Source organism: Loxodonta africana, chromosome 7, assembly GCF_030014295.1.
Source record: "Loxodonta africana isolate mLoxAfr1 chromosome 7, mLoxAfr1.hap2, whole genome shotgun sequence".
Lineage (NCBI taxonomy): Eukaryota > Metazoa > Chordata > Mammalia > Proboscidea > Elephantidae > Loxodonta > Loxodonta africana.
The window spans coordinates 113994206-114010899 of NC_087348.1; the positions used below are offsets into that span (position 1 = coordinate 113994206).

The 16694-nt window shown below is 41.7% G+C and overlaps 1 protein-coding gene across 1 annotated transcript in view; it reads left to right on the forward strand.

The window, feature by feature from the left end:
• PIWIL4 (piwi like RNA-mediated gene silencing 4) overlaps nucleotides 1–8735 on the forward strand; it is a 56392-nt gene extending 47657 nt beyond the window's left edge. Inside the window, exons 15-20 of the mRNA XM_003415590.3 lie at nucleotides 970–1073; nucleotides 2884–2954; nucleotides 4769–4922; nucleotides 6599–6724; nucleotides 6836–6983; nucleotides 8110–8735. Coding sequence (XP_003415638.1) covers nucleotides 970–1073; nucleotides 2884–2954; nucleotides 4769–4922; nucleotides 6599–6724; nucleotides 6836–6983; nucleotides 8110–8226 — 720 coding nt within the window. The 3' untranslated portion in view covers nucleotides 8227–8735. The remainder of the gene's footprint in view (nucleotides 1–969; nucleotides 1074–2883; nucleotides 2955–4768; nucleotides 4923–6598; nucleotides 6725–6835; nucleotides 6984–8109) is intronic.
• Nucleotides 8736–16694: the final 7959 nt, after the last annotated feature.

Sequence of the window (16694 nt, forward strand, 5' to 3'; positions counted from 1 at the left end):
TCACATTTTCTCACTTAGTCAGTCAGCCAATTAAAAAAAAAAATCAAAGTAGGAGATTTTTACACGATCCGAGAATTATTTGTTTGTGTTGTCTCTGCTCTGGGTTCTGGCATTTCACAAGCCACTGTGGGGGTATCCAAAAGAAGGTGAGGCATGGCGCTTGTTCTCAGAGGGCTTTTGTTAAACTGAACACATAGAATATTTTGTAAAAGAGAGTCTAGCTGGGCAGAAACTTGAAAGGACTTGCCCTGGATCCTCCCAGGCACAACTTTAAAATCAGTGTTCCGTGGCCACTATGTGGGTCTGCTTTCGGCATGGCGCTGACTCCGAGTAGCCCTGCACCCCTGGCTGGGGCCTTCCCAGAGCTATGGAGCTGGCGTAGCCTATGATTTGAACTTCCAGACTGAGGTGGGAACTGAGAAAATCCTCTTCTCTCCTGAAATACAGCCACCATGGTTGGAAATGAGAGGAACGAGAAATGAAAATGCTGTCCACTTCTTTACATTCCCATAATCAGATGAGCGAGCGCGGTTACCCCCAGTGTCCCTCTTGGAGGCCCATGGCCAAGTGAGGATTCCTTAGCAACCTGAAGCACATAATGGGGGATGGAAGTTCTTGTCAGTCCTTCAGCCCAAAGACAAGGGATGAATGGACTAACCATTTTCCCAGAATCTCTTTCGTCACTAGTACCCCTTGTCCACCCCACAGAGGATGATGACTAACTTGGTCTAGTAAGTTTCTGAAGCAATTAATTCTTCCCTCTGTCTTTAAGTCTCCTTGGTTTCTGATTAAATTATCTGCCTAATCTCTACCTTGATCCCCCTGACACATAGCTTAATTTAAATAATTTAGTGACTGGGTTTTGGGTTTGGAGTGACTGGGAACAGTTTTTTGAAAACTTCAAATTAAATCATTGTTTGGAGAGATGCTGCCTCATCCCATTAAATCATGAAAAATTTGATTTTACAGTTAAAGTCCCTGATGGTAGTCGGTATTGATGTCTGCAAAGATGCCCTGAACAAGGAAATGGCAGTGGTTGGATTTGTGGCCAGCATTAACACCAGAATTACCAGGTACGTTTAAAATTACCCTAACATATTCTTCAGTTATTTAGACTATTAATCGTGGTTTAGCTAAAGACCATAAAAAAAAAAAAAAAAAGACCATAGCAGCAAGAAATAGTTTGTATTGTTTACTTATTTTTAAAACACCAACATGTACGGTCATAAATTATGTTTAACAAAAAAGAAAAAAAATTATGTTTACATATAGAAAATATTTTTATAATGGAAAATATGTAGCTTCATTGAAAACTATTTTTTATACATTCATTAGAGAAAACTATTGACCATGTGCCAATCATATTTACAAAATAATGGCTGTATAGGAGCCCTGGTAGCACAGTGGCTGAGTGTTCAGCTGCTAACTGAGAGGTCAGTGGTTCGAACCCAGCATCTGCTCCGAGGGGGAAAGATGTGGCAGTCTGCTTTCATAAAGATTACACTTATAAACGCTATGGAGCAGTTTTACTCTATCCTACAGGGTCACTTAGAGTTGGAATCCACTTGAAAGTAATGGGTTTGGCATTGTACTAGGTACTTTGCATTCATTATTTCAAGCAGTTGAGCTTTGGAATCGGATTGCCTGGATTTGTATACTGATATGCTGCTTACTTTTTCTGTAACCAAGGCATTTAACCTTGTTGTGCCTCAAGGCAGTCATCTGTAAAATGGGAATAATAGTGTTGCCTGTTTCATAGGGCATTTATCGGCATTATATAAAATAAAGTACTTAGAACATTGCCACCCGTAGTAAATGCTCAGTGCATGCTTGTTGCTTTATTGTTACTGTTACTAATACTCTCACACATGTCCTGGTTGGTGTTTATAGAGCTATTACACAATAGGCAGGATTAGTGATAACATGTTAAACACTGGCTCAGAGTTCTCATTAAAGGGTAGTTCTTAGAATTGTTTCAGTGTTTGTAACTCAGCAATGTGTTTTGAGGCTGTAGAAGCTGTTTGCAAAATGGTGTCTTCCCACACTTCCATTAAGCTTGGTCAGGTGTATATTTGGGATTGTGAGAAACAGGAAAAATAGCAGCATATCTGCAGGCCTACAGCTTTATTTATATACCTACAATTAAGGCCAGCGATAGAGAGGTCCCTATAACAAATTACCTCCTGCTAGGTAGATACCCCCCAATTACATATCAAAACTCTGTTGACATCGTAACTGTTGACACTTCTGTAGTCCGGCCTCTGTGCAAAGCAGTTAACAAAGTTGGAAGCATCTACTTGAGTGGATAAGCTGGTGGAGGCAAATAATCATTGGCCGTTAAGTTTCAACATGCCACCGATCAACCCTATGAGGTCGTTACTGTCTGATGAATCTCCTTTTTACATTTGAGAAAACTAAGGCTTACATTCAGATAGCAAAGTCACATAAACCCAAAACCCATTGCTGTCAAGTCGATTCCGACCCTGTAAGACATAGTAGAACTGCTCAATAGGGTTTCCAAGGCTGTAATCTTTACAGATGCAGACTGCCACATCTTTCTACCACGAAGCCACTGGTGGGTTCAAAGCAGTGACGTTTTGGTTAGCAGCTGAGCACTTGACCACTGCACCACCAGGGCTCCTTGCAGAGTCACATAGCTGGTTAGTATACCAGCCAGGATTTGAACCCAGATGTCTGATGCCAGCATTATGCTTTGGTTTCTCTTTTTAGTAAATTTCCTCTTTTTTTTTTTTTTGTGAAGGGGGGCTTTAAATCCTGAACATTGATTTTTACTTCTAATGTCTATTTCTTAATCTAATACTAACCCACATGTATTGTAGAAAATTAATGTTGAGCTTTACTTTTGTCTTCTGCTTACTTTAGGTGGTATTCCCGCTGTATCCTTCAGAGAACGACGACTAATGTTGCAGATTGCTTAAAAGTTCTTATGATAGGTACTAAAAATGTAGCAATGCCCACGGGCTCCAAGGGCTGTGCCTTCAGACCCAAAGGTCCCCATGCCTGCAGCAGACCAGATAGGTGGAATAAGCTGTCCAAGCCTGCCAGTGTCTACTGTCACCCAGTTGGGGGTTCTCAAAGCTTCGAGCCTGTGTGATAACAGAAAGCCAGGAGGAAGGAGTTTGTAGTTGCTGATGGCCATCTGGCAAGTGCTTTGAAGGCCAAAAGAAACCTGCCCTGGAGGAACTAAGATTCTGACAGAGCAATATTAAGTCTATAAATAGGAGAGAAGCCATTGGGACTGAGATAGAGGCACTAATGGATCATTGTCGCTAGTTACCTAGTTACCGTTTAGTTGATTCCGACTCATGGTGACCCCATCTGTTATCAGTAGAACTGCTCCATAGGGTTTTCTTGGCTATAATCTTAATGGAAGTAGATTGCCAGGCCATTCTTCCACAGTGGCTCCTTGACAGGTTGAAACCTCTAACCTAAAGGTTAGCAGTTGAGCACAAATTGCTTGCGCCACCTAGGGACCTTGGTAACAAATGAAGTATGGGATAGCAGGGGAAGATAGGGAAGACAGCAGACAAGGAAGGAAGCCCTCTTTACGGTGGGATGCAGTGGAAAGGCGGTCTAGGGTTTCCCACCTCCTCACCAGCCCCAGCCCAGGTCTGGCTTGGCCACTTCCTAGCAATACACCTTGTACAGATCATTCCCTGCCCTGATCTCCCTTTTCCCATCTGTACGCTTGGTTGTTGTTGTGTGCCATTGAGTCAATTCCAACTCATAACGACCCTTTAGGACAGAGTAGAACTGCTCCATAGGGTTTCCAAGGCTGTAATCTTTATGGGAGCAGATTGCCTTTCTCCCATGGAGTGGCTGGTGGATTCAAACTGATGACCTTTCAGTTAGCAGCTGAGTGCTTTAGCCACTGTGCCGTCAGGGCACTTTTGGGGTTGTAAATATATTTTATCTAAAAAAGAGAATTTAGCAGTACGTATTTTGGTATATGTGCTTGGTATACATATGATTTATGTGTATACACGTCTTTTGTATGTGATTATATATATGGTTATCTTCTACCTAACCCAAGTGAATTTCCTGGGCAGTTAACTCTGCTAAAACAGTGTTGCAATATTGTACGTTAACGGAATTATTGCACCTTATTCCTTTTCCTTTACTTCAAGACATGGTAATTTTTTTTTTTTTTTTAGCAGTTATTAGAAGTTTCTGTGGAGTTCCTGTCTGGTCTCTACTTTTTAGGCAATTTATAGTTAGAGTGGGTGGAAACGTTTTCAGAGTTCATATCATAGGTGAGACTTGGAGTCTGACTGAGTGAGTCAGTGTGAAGAGATGACAGCCAAGACATTTTCTTATGTTTTCATATTTATGTTCATTAGGGGGGAAGATGACATAAAATTATCCAGCCTGTATCTGTTAAGAGGATTCAAAGACTTGAAGAAACTAGATTAGTATTAATTTGGTTTGGGGAGTTTTTATGTGTACTACGTGTATTAAATTTTAATTTATTGCTTGAATGTTAAAATTGTACCAGAGAGATATGCTGAGCTTGAAGAATATATTATGCCATAGAAATAATTTGGATTCCTCCAAAAGTGGAGATGAACGAATGTTCCTTAAAATTATTCTTTTTCAGATTATTGCAACTGCAACCCAGATTAGGTATTGCTCTATTTTACGGTGGTCCTAAATGGCAAACTTATTTAAACATTGAAGTTAGTGGGAATTTTATTGTTTATCGGCATTGAACGAGTCATGTTTCTCTTACTAAAACCACATTGTGCAGGAGCACTCAACAAATGGTACCAGTACAACCATGGTTTGCCAGCTCGAATAATTGTGTACCGTGATGGTGTGGGGGATGGTCAGCTAAAAACACTTATCGAATATGAAGTTCCCCAGCTGCTGAGCAGTGTGGCAGAATCCAGCTCGAATACCAGGTATGAAATATTGTTCTTGCTGCCACACTCCCAGTTATGGTACATCCAGCTGTAACTAGTAAACGCAAGCTATGCAAACATATCTTTTTTTTTTTTAATGCATTTAAGCTTTGCTCTGTTTCTGCATCTTGTGAGTATAGCTGGCTGGATTTTCACTAGATTGGAGAGTAGTTGGGGTAAAAACCAAAAACCCAATCAGTTGCTGTAGAGTTGATTCTGAGTCATATGTCCTCACGTTTGTCACAGTAGAACTGTGCTCCATAGGGTTTTCAGTGGCTGAGTTTTTAGAAGTATACTTCCAGGCCTTTCTTCCAAGGTACCTCTGGGTGGACTTGAACCTCCAACCTTTAGGTTAACAGCTGAGTGCATTAACTGCCTGTACCACCCAGGGACTCCATGTAGTTGGAATGTTGTTGTTGTGTGCCATCAAGCTGATTCCAGCTCAGAGTGACCCTGTGGGATAGAATAGACAGCCCCATAGGTTTCCTAGGCTGTAACCTTTAAGGGGATAGGCTGCCACATTTTTCTCCCTCAGAGCTGCTGGGTGGGTTTGGATCACCACCCTTTCTGTTAGCAGCTGAGTGCTTAACCCTTTGTGCTACCAGGGCTGTTTTTACTTGCACTAGAATGCCAAATTTAAAATTTTCCATATTAAAAACATTAATAGTAATATAAAAAATAATTAACATGTTTAAAGTGAAATTTCACCACGATCCTTCCATCCTAGAGGTCCTTCCATGGTGGCAACTATTTGGATTTGGCCTTGGCTTTACCAAATGCTAACTTTAACACTTGGTCATTCATCACTTGGCCGAAATGCACATTAGGTCCGTCCATTTATCCACCCAGGCAAGTTTTGTGGAATTCAGAAGAGGGAATTTGAGGAGCAAGAGGACCTAGTGGTTCTCCCTTTGCTACTCAGAAATACATTTGAAAGGAAGAGTGAAGGTGAAAATAGGGTGACGGTACTAATGGTAGAGTCCTGGTGGCGCAACGGTTAAGAGTTCGGCTGCTAACCAAAAGGCTGGCGTTTTGAACTCACCAGTTGCTCCTTGGAAACCTTACGGATGGTAGTCCCACTCTGTCCCATAGGATCAAAGTGAGTCAGAAGCAACTCGTTGGCGACGGGTTGAGAAAGACATCACGCTTGGTAAAATGGAGGGTTAGCGAAGGAGAGGAAGACCCTTAACAAGATGGATTGACACAGTGGCTTCAACAACGGGCTGAAGCATAACAAAGATCATGAAGATGGTGTAGGTCCAGGCAGTGTTTCCTTCTGTTGTACACAGGGTCGCTATGAGTCACTACCGACTCAGTGGCACCTAACAACAACAATGGAAAAAAAAAAAAAAAAGAACTTCTCCATGGATAATCCCAGAAAATCTCTTTAGAAGCCCTGATTGAAGTTCGTTGTTCTATTAACCATCCACCTCCCCCCATTCAAATGATATAAACTAGGCAAATGAGTGGGTCTACCATACTTTTCTAACAAAATCCCTAATTTAAAAAACTATGTATCTCTGGTTAGAGGGATTGTGAGCAATTTTTGGGTTTTGTTTCGCAGTGTTTTCTTGATAAATTTCTATTTCATTAAAGAAATCACAAAGAAAGTTAAATAGAAAACGACATGACTTGGTGTTTGTTCTCTCCTCATTTCCTGCCTGTCTTTTTCCAAGCTCCAAACTATCAGTGATTGTGGTGAGAAAGAAGTGCGTGCCGCGATTCTTTATGGAAATGAACCGTACCTTGCAGAACCCCCCGCTTGGCACTGTCGTGGATTCAGAGGCAACGCGTCCTGATTGGCAAGTACCACTAGAAAATTAATTTTTTTGGAAACCATTCAATGTGGGCTGTTCAGGTTTAGCCTTTTTCTGTTTGCATTCCTTCCTACATTCATTCTGTTTTCCCCCCAGGTATGACTTTTACTTGATCAGCCAGGTGGCCCATCAGGGGACCGTTAATCCCACTTACTATAATGTCATTTATGATAACAACGGCTTAAAGCCAGACCACATGCAGAGACTTACATTCAAACTGTGCCACCTGTACTACAATTGGTCGGTAAGTGAAAGCTTTTCAGTTACGTAAGCACTGATACTCAAGGTTCCCACTCAGGAACTGTCCTCCAATTTACCTTTGCACCTCTAGGCTTACCCCAGTGCCTGCCTTTTCACCAGTGAGGAATGAAAAGGAATGAATGACCTCTTAAGCCCACAGTGATAAGCTCTCTGTCTGTGATAGAAACAAAATAAGTATTATAATAAATATTAATATATATATTAATATTTATAATTCTAGTGGACTTCTGGTGTCCCTGGGTAGCACAGAAGGTTAAGCGTTCGACTACTAGTTGAAAGGTAGGCAGTTTGAATCCACCCAGAGTTGCCTTGGAAGACAGGCGTGGTGATCTGCTTCTGAAAGATCACAGCCTTGAAAACCCTACAGAGCCGTTCTCCTCTGCACACATGGGGTCGCCATGAGTCGTAATTGACTGGACAGTAACAACAGCAACGACAAGAGGGCTTTTATGTACATGATACTATGCAAGTCTGGCAGGAAATCAGGGTAGGTATTAGTATTTCCATGTTACAGGTGAGGAAGTAGAAGCTAACTTCGATGTGGCACCTGGTGGGAAAGCGTCAATAGGCAGGGGTCTGTCCTGTATTCCTCTGCACTAGGCCAAGACCGGCTCTCAAAGTCCAGCTTTGCTCTGAGCCTCATAGGAAACTGAGATTAGCCCTAAGTGTGATGGCCCCCAGCACCATGGAGCCAGACTGGAGCCCACACCAGCCTATCTTACCCAGTGAGCTTAGTTTTCAGTGATCAAGGTTGCCTTTTTAGTTGAGTTTAATTACTGTTTACCCAGAAACATGTTACAGTATATTAAAAAAAAAAAACCAAACCCAGTGCCATTGAGTCGATTCCGACTCAAAGCGACCCTATGGGACAGAGTAGGACTGCCCCATAGAGTTTCCTAGGAGCGCCTGGCAGATTTGAACTGCTGACCTTTTGGTTAACAGCCGTAGCACTTAACTACAATGCCACCAGGGTTTCCGTTATATTGTATATTCATTGTATATAGTATTTCATTCTGAGATGGAAAAACAAACAAAATTTCACTTTGTCTGAAGACCAGATTATTTAATCAATACTTTTCCCTCTTTTTTTTTTTTTTTTCCCTCCTCAGGGCTTAATCCGTATCCCAGCACCTTGCCAGTATGCACACAAGCTGACCTTTCTGGTGGCACAAAGCATTCATAAAGAACCAAGTTTGGAATTAGCCAATTCTCTCTTCTACTTGTGATGGGAAGAACCATTGGTATCCCTAGATGAAGAAGCAAAGGAGTAGTTGGGATAAAAAAAAAAAAAATCTCCCATAAGCTCGAGCCTGTGACTGGAGCAAGGGGATTGAGTTTTGTTTTAATTTCTGAAAAAAAAACAAGAAACAGCTCAATCTGAAAGGGTTCATAAGAAATGTGTGTTGTTTTATTTTAAAGACTTATATGCTTGGTGTAAATTCTCATTATGGTATATGGAATTAAAATATACCATCACTATAAAGGATCCCACAAAGCTAAATATCTTATAAGAAAATAAGTGTGTTTGCGTGGTGTTTGGATGATAGATAAATGGGATCCAGTTCCTATCCTAAATATTGCAGTTGTTTTTGGAAAAAGATAATGTTATAGAACATTTTGTAGAGTAGTTTAAATAATTATTAGAAAATAAAGAAAATTGAGCGCATCACATATGTGTTTATTCTTTAAATTTTGAGTTGACATTACACGTGATCCTCATTATTTAATTGCTTTCAGAGAGGACTCTTACCCACTAGATCACATCACCTCACTCTTTGAGTTATATTATTAAAACAGAACTTACCACTTGGCCTCTTGATGGGACTTTGTTTCACTTAATAGCAGCTACTTTGAGTGATGACCTTGCTTCTTGCTGCAGAGGAAACAGGAGACATCAGAAGAGAACTTACACAGGTTCCCACTGTATCTACCCACCTAAGGGCATCGTGTCCGTAGACCCTCCCCTTCCCCTACTCCGTGCTCCCATTTGGGTCTTTCCACCATTTGGCCCTATGTGGTGCAAATGGTTAACGCACTTGGATGCTAATCAAAAAGTTGGAGGTTCAAATCCACTCAGAGGTGCCTTGGAAGAAAGGCCCAGTGATCTACTCCTGAAAAATCAGCCGTTGAAAACCTTCTGGAGCACAGTTCTGCTCTCACACACATGGGGGTCACCATGAGTTGGAGCTGACTCCATGGCAATTTTTTTTTAATGTGTACTAAATCCCATTCCCTCAGACCTATGAAGGTTGTTGCTCTGGTGATTATCCCCTGTCCTTTCTGCATCATCAGTTTTATCCTACAGGATCGTTCCCATCAGCATTATAGATATGCTGGTATTTCTCCCATTAGGGTGTTAATGTCTTTCATCTTAAAGAAAGAAAACCATTTCCCCTTCCAGCTACCATGTCATTTCTCAGCTTCCCTGTGCAGCAGAACTTCTCAAACGAATAATCTGTTTGATGAATCCAGTTCCTCACTCCATTCAGAACTTCACCACAACTACTACGTCAAGATTGCTTTTGTTGAGGTCACCAATGGTTTTCACTTTGCTAGATCTGATAGTCAGTCCTCATTTGACCCAGTTGATTGTTTCCTCCATCTTGAAACACTCTTTACTTGGCATCTAGGGTAACACACACTTCTGGTTTCTTTCCTACTGCACTGATTGCTTATTCTCAGTCTCCTTTGCTGGTTTCTCCTCATGTCCTCATCCTTTTTACATTGGCATTCCCCCAGAATGAGAATGGCTACATGTAAAAGATCTTTTGGTTGTTGTTGTTGTTGAAAATATACATTTTCAACATTTCCCACAGTGATTACATTCTTCAAGTTGTGCAACCATTCTCATCCTCCTTCTCAGAATTGCTCCTTCACCATTAACATAAAAGTCGCTGCCCCCCAAGCTTCCTGTCTTTTGGGTTGCTGTTGTCCATTTGATCTGATATACCATTTTTTACACATGCAATGTGCACCTTCTGTGTTTGTTTGCCAACTGTGCCGTCCCCCCAAGAGGTATTTTCATAAGTGTGCTATGCTAATTTTTTTACAATAACGTAAAAAATATTGGCATAGTGGTGCTTATGAAACTATCTGGAGGAAGCACAGTTGGCAAACAAATGTTTGCCAAGTGGTGCTTATGAAAATATCTGGAGGAAGCACAGTTGGCAAACAAATGTAGAAGGCATGCATTATTTGCATAAAAATACAGTGAATGGTGCATTACAAGAGCACAACGCTTAAGGCAGACGTTCTTTACTAAGCTAAACTATGGTTTGGTTTAAAGAAGACTTCAGGGGATATTTTTGTTTCAAGGTTTAAAGATTATTTCAGGGCAATAGTTTCTGGAGTTCATCTAGACTGAATGGCTCCAGAAAGTCTGGATTCCATGAAAATTGGAAATTTTGTTCCACATAAAAGATCTTTTAATAATGGACAAATTGTAAGTTCCAAATGCTGTTTGCACAGGGAAGATGATATGGAGGACTGTAGTGAGGGGGAGCTGGGGAGGGCAGAAGTGAGAGGACGAGGCCACCAGGAGGGACACCAATGTAGAGATAAAATGGCATTGAAAACATCCTTTTCTTACTGGAAAGTTTTGTCTGGGTCTGGTAGCATGCACTCAACATGGGCCCATTCCATTAGTACTGACGGTAACCATTTGTGGGCATGAGGGTGGTAGGGAATGGCAGGTGGGGGGAGGTGAGACATTCCAGGCACTGCACCAAGCATTTTACATACAGTAGCCCAGTTAATCTTCACAACAGCTGTCTGAATTAGACACTATAATTACCATTTTACAGATGAAAAAATTGAGGATTAAAGATGCCATGTGGCTCATCAAAATTTATGAGATTAATCAGTTGTGGAGCTAGAATTTGCCCTCAGGTTTGCTCCACTCTAAACCCCTTGAGGTGACCCATAAGACCCTACTGCCTTAATAAAAGGTACTCTGAGATTTTAAAAATTCCTCCCAGAGTTCTTACGTGAACTGAAACTGTCTTTGGAGGAAGGTGCTATATAAATATTGGGTGGTGGATTTGGGTTTTGTTTCTGTATTGGTGTTGATGTTGTTTTGTGATCATCTTCTTTAAAAGTACAAGGATAATGCAAAGCTGTATTGCCTGACCAGCTGGTTTGTATAAATCTACATGCAATGTTTTGATTAGGTCAAAGGTCTGCAGAGCGCCTCACTCTTAAAAAAGCCATTGCCATCGAGTTGATTCCGACTCATAGTGACCCTATAGGCCAGAGTAGAACTGCCCCATCGAGTTTCCAAGGAGCGCCCTATGGATTTGAACTGCCAACCTCTTGGTTAGCAGCTATAGCACTTAACCACGATGCCACCAGGCTCACTCTCTGACCTATTAAATACTGCCCTAGGCTCTTAACTATTTTATCCCACCAGGGGGCACACAAGGACCGTGGTATGAATAGAGTCCTTCACCTTTCAAGTAGCAGTGTGATGCAACAGAGTGGGAAAACTGTCAACCTCAAGTCAGCTCCCAGAGGGCAACATAGGATTAGGGAAACCTTTGTTTGAGCCCTGGTTCCAACGCTTTTTTCCCTCTCTGATGAAGTTAACCTGTTGCTGCCAAGTCAGTTCTGACTCATGGTGACCCTACATGTTTCAGTGTAGAACTGCACTCCATAGGGTTTTTGATGGCTGTAATCTTATGGAAGTAGAACACCATGCCACTGTGTGCTGAGTGGATTCAGACCCCCAACCTTTTAGTTAGTGATGGAGCTCAAACCATTTGCGCCACCCAGGATTCCATTTGAGGAAGTTACCCCAACTGTAATACGGAAGGGAGTTGAGCTAGACCAGTGGTGCTCAACCTTGGAAACATTAGAACTTTTCATATTAAAAATATTTGAAAAAATAAGGTGCCTGGGCCCACCTCCAGAAATAGTGGTTTAATTAGTCTGGGATGAGGCTTGATCATCTGAATATTTTAAAAGTTCTCCAGGTGTTATGAATTGATTTGTATCCCCTGAAAAGATACGTTGAAGTCCTAACCTTCCCACAACCTGTGAATGTGACCTTTGTAGTTAGTTAACGTGATGCCCTGCTGGAGTCAGTAGATCCCAACCCAGTATGACTGGTGTCCTCATGAGAAGAGACACAGACTCAGAGGAAAGATGGCCATGCGAATGGAGAAAGATTGGAGTTACACTGCCACAAACCAAGGAAAGCCTGGGTCTACGGGAAGCTGTAGGAGACAAGGTAGGATCTCCCCCTAGAGCCTGCAGAGAGAGCATGGCTCTGTGGAAACCCTGAGTTCAGACTGCTGGCCTCCAGAACTGTGAGAGAATAAATTTCTGCTGTTTTCAGCCACCCACGTGGTGGTAATTTGGGAAACAGGTTCTCCAGGCGATGCTGATGCTAAGCCTGGGCTGAGGTCCATGGGTCCAGATAACAGCTAAGTTCCATCCCTGGTTCACGTTACATGATTAGTTAGTTTTTGTTACTTAGTTTTGCAAACATTAGTTTTGCTTATTAAATCTACCAAGGACAAGGAGGAAAGAGGGCACACACCAGGCTTCTGAGTGATGCCGGGTTTGAATCCCAGAACCACCACTTTTCAGCTATGTGAACTTGGGCAAGTTACCTCACCTCTCTGAGCCCCAGCATACCTACCTGTGAAGATAGCTAACAAAGTCCACATTTTAGGGTTGTTGTAAGGATTAGAAATAACAAATCTAAAGTATCTGGTTTTCCCAAATAGTATATTATTAGGAGCCATGGCAGCACAAAGGTAAAGCGCTCAGCTGTTAACCAGAAGGTCAGTGGTCTGAACCCACCAGCTGCTCTGTGGATGAAAAGACCTGGCGATCCGCTCCTGTAAAGATTACAGCCTAGGAAACCCTATGGGGCAGTTCTAGTCTGTCCTACAGGGTCACTATGAGTTGGAATTGACTTGATGGCACACAGCAACATCACATTATTAGACCTGATAAAAGGGAAAAAATCAAATGACCTAATTCAGTCAGCAAATAAGGATGCACGTTTTGTGCCAGGCTGTAACTTCTTCTACAGTTCTGCTTAAGGAAAGGGCTAACAGTTTCTTTAGTCATAAGCAGTCTACCACCAGCTGTTTTGGGCAGTTTTTTTGTTTTGTTTTGTTTTACTGTTTTGGGGAGGGGAAGGTGATGTAGGGAAGAGACTGGAAGAAAGTATACTTTAAATACATTTTTGTGGTGGCCGTGGAGGTGCATCAGTCAGATTTTATTTCAAAAGAATCTTCTGCAAGGAGCGTAGTTGGCCGACAACCTCTAGACGTCACACCTCCAAGATCCACTACAGTGCTGAATCTGGGACTACAATCTCCACACTACTCCTAGCCACTGATAGCACAGCAGAGGTACTAATGGCTTTTGTTATTGTTGTTGTTAGTTGCCGTCAGAGTCCACTCCGACTCCCGGCGACCCTGTGTACAGCAGAATGAAATGTTGCCTGGTCCTGTGCCATCTTTGTGATTGTTAGTATGCTCAAGTCCATTGTTGTGACCACTAGGAGGCTCATTCTCCAGGACTATATCGGACAATATTCTGCTATGATCAAGAAGGTTTTCACTAATTTTTGAAAAATAGATTGCCAGGCCTTTCCTCCTAGTCTCGGTTTTGGAGCTCCACTGAAAACTGTCCACCATGGGTGACCCTGCTGGTATTTGAAATGCTGGTGGCATAGCTTCTAGCATCACAGCAACAGACAAGCCATCACAGTATAACAAACTGACAGGTGGTGGAGAGGTACCATTTCTATCTACCTGGGACTCTACTAATGGACAGCCTTTACTAGTGGCTCCCTCTGTGGCCTGACAAGGACTTTCTCAGAGCTGCATGATAGTCTGGGGCTCTTCCTGTAATCCTTCTTCCTTCACTTTCTTCCTTTCATAGATGTCAGATCAGCACTGTGATCTAAAGACTTTCCCTCCTTACTCCTATTCTCTCTCCCCTTTATCTTCACAGGCATTTCCTCCGCCCCGCCCCCAAACCTCTTGAATGTCTAATTCTGTCTTGGTGTCTGCTTCTTCAGAAACCCAAACCAACACAATTTCCTTCACCATTAAGTCACTCTTTAGAAAGTCTGTTTTTAGTCTTAGGAGTCTACATCAACTACGACATGAAATTTAAAAGAAAACTATTTACCTTGAGGTGTCATAACCTTTTAAATATTGGGTTAGCAATTTTCCATGGGGAAATTTATTTGTAAATTTTTCTAACGCCCTTCAAGATCGCAGACATGAAATGTAAACTACTCTTGAGAGCTGCTGTAAATGTCTGAGTTTGTTGCTCAGATGAACCTGTACCGTGCGCATTCTGTTTGACCCAGTGCCCGCTGGCCAAGAATAATCCCTCAGCTCCTGCTAGGAGGACTTGAAGGAGCGGACACTGTGGGCTAAGTGAACACAGATAGGAGGAAAGGACTCACTTTGAAGGGAGAGAGGATGAGGAGATTTAAAGAATTTCAGTTCCTTCCTGAAAAAAAAGAACTTTCTGAGTGAAATTCCCCTCAATTTATTAGGAAAGTTTTTCTTCTTCTTTTTATAATCCTTAACTAATTTTACAATTATAAAAATAATAGAAGTACAGTATGGAATATTTGGAAGGTACAAAAAATTATAAAAATAAAGGAAAAAATCACCAATAAGCTACTACCCAGAAATATATACTATCAAACCTTTGAAACATAATTTTCTTCTAGTCCTTTAACTACTACATATGTAGTTTTATATGCTTCATTTTTAACATAAGATTATGGCATTAAATTTTCCTATTTTATTAAAAATTCTTTGAAAAAAAACTGCAAGGAGATACCATCTCCCTCCAGCGAGGCTGGCATGAATCCACAAAATAATAAATGTTGGAGAGGTGGTAGAAAGACTGGAACACTTACACACTGCTGGTGGGAATGTAAAATGGTACAACCACTTTGGAAATTGATTTGGTGCTTCCTTAAAAAGCTAGAAATAGAACTACCATAGGATCCAGCAATCCCACTCCTTGGAATATATCCTAGAGAAATAAGAGTATTTACATGAACAGATATATGCACACCCATGTTCATTGCAGCACTGTTTACAGTAGCAAAAAGATGGAAGCAACCAAGGTGCCCATCAACAGGTGAATGGATAAATTATGGTGTATTTACACAACGGAATACTACGCATGGATAAAGAACAATGATGAATCTGTGAAATATAACATGGAGGAATCTGGAAGGCATTATGCTGAGTGAAATTAGTCAGTTGCAAAAGGACAAATATTTTATGAGACCACTATTATGAGAACTCAAGAAATAGTTTAAAGACAGAAGAAAATATTCTTTGATGGTTACGAGAGCGGGGAGGAAGAGGGGAATTCACTAGATAGTAGACAAGAACTATTTTAGGTAAAGGGAAAGACAACACACAGTACAGGAGAGGTCAACACAACTAGACTAAACCAAAAGCAAAGAAGTTTCCTGAATAAACCAAATGCTTCGAAGGCCAGAGTAGCAGGGGTGGGGGGTCTGGGGACCATGGTTTCAGGGGACATATAGGTCAATTGGCATAACAAAATCTATTAAGGAAACATGCTGCATCCCACTTTGGCGAGTGGCATCTGGGGTCTTAAACACTAGCAAGTGGCCATCTAAGATGTATCAACTGGTCTCAACCCACCTGGAGCAAAGGAGAATGAAGAACACCAAAGACACAAGGTAAGTATGAGCCCAAGAATAAGAATAGGCCACATAAATCGGAGACTACATCAGCCCGAGACCAGAAGAACTAGATAGTGCCCGGCTACAACAGATGACTGCCCTGACAGGGAGCACAACAGAGAACCCCTGAGGGAGCAGGAGAGCAGTGGGATGCAGACCCCAAATTCTCATAAAACGACCAGACTTAATGGTCTGACTGAGGCTAGAAAGACTCTGGAGGTCATGGTCCCCAGACCTTCTGTTAGCCCAAGAGTGGGACTATTCCCAAAAGCAATTCTTCAGACGGATTAGACTGGACTATAAGATAGAAAATGATACTGGCGAGGAGTGAGCTCCTTGGCTCAAGTAGACACATGAGACTATGTGGGTAGCTCCTGTCTGGAGGGGAGATGAGAAGGCAGAGGGTGAAAGAAGTTGGCTGAATGGACATGGGGAAGACAGGGTGGAGAGAAGGAGTGTGCTGTCTCATTAGCGGGAGAGGAGCTAGGAGTACATAGCAAAAAAAAAAAAAAAAAAATATAGCAAGGTGTATATAAATTGTGTGAGAGACTGACTTGATTCATAAACTTTTACTTAAAGCACACTTTTTAATGACTGAGTAGTATTTTACTGTACAGATGTAACAATTTACTTGTTCCTGTATTTGTTGTATCTCTAGGCTGTTTCCATTATTTTATTTGTGATTGGTTCCTTGGGTTATATCCCTAAAAATGAAGTTGTTGTTAAGTGGTATCCACTTGGTTCCAACCGATACCCACCCTATAGGACAGAGTGGAACTGCCCCATAGGGTTTCCAAGGAGTGGCTGGTGGATTTGAACTGCTGACCTTTTGGTTAGCAGCTGAGCTCTTAACCACGACACCACCAGGCTTAGAATTCTTTTACGTGCTAAATTTGTTTTAGTAATGTCGTATCACCCTGTCATCCCACTGTGGCACCCAAGCAAGCTTTGTAAGTTTTCATTAAAAACGAAACACTTTCCTTGTAT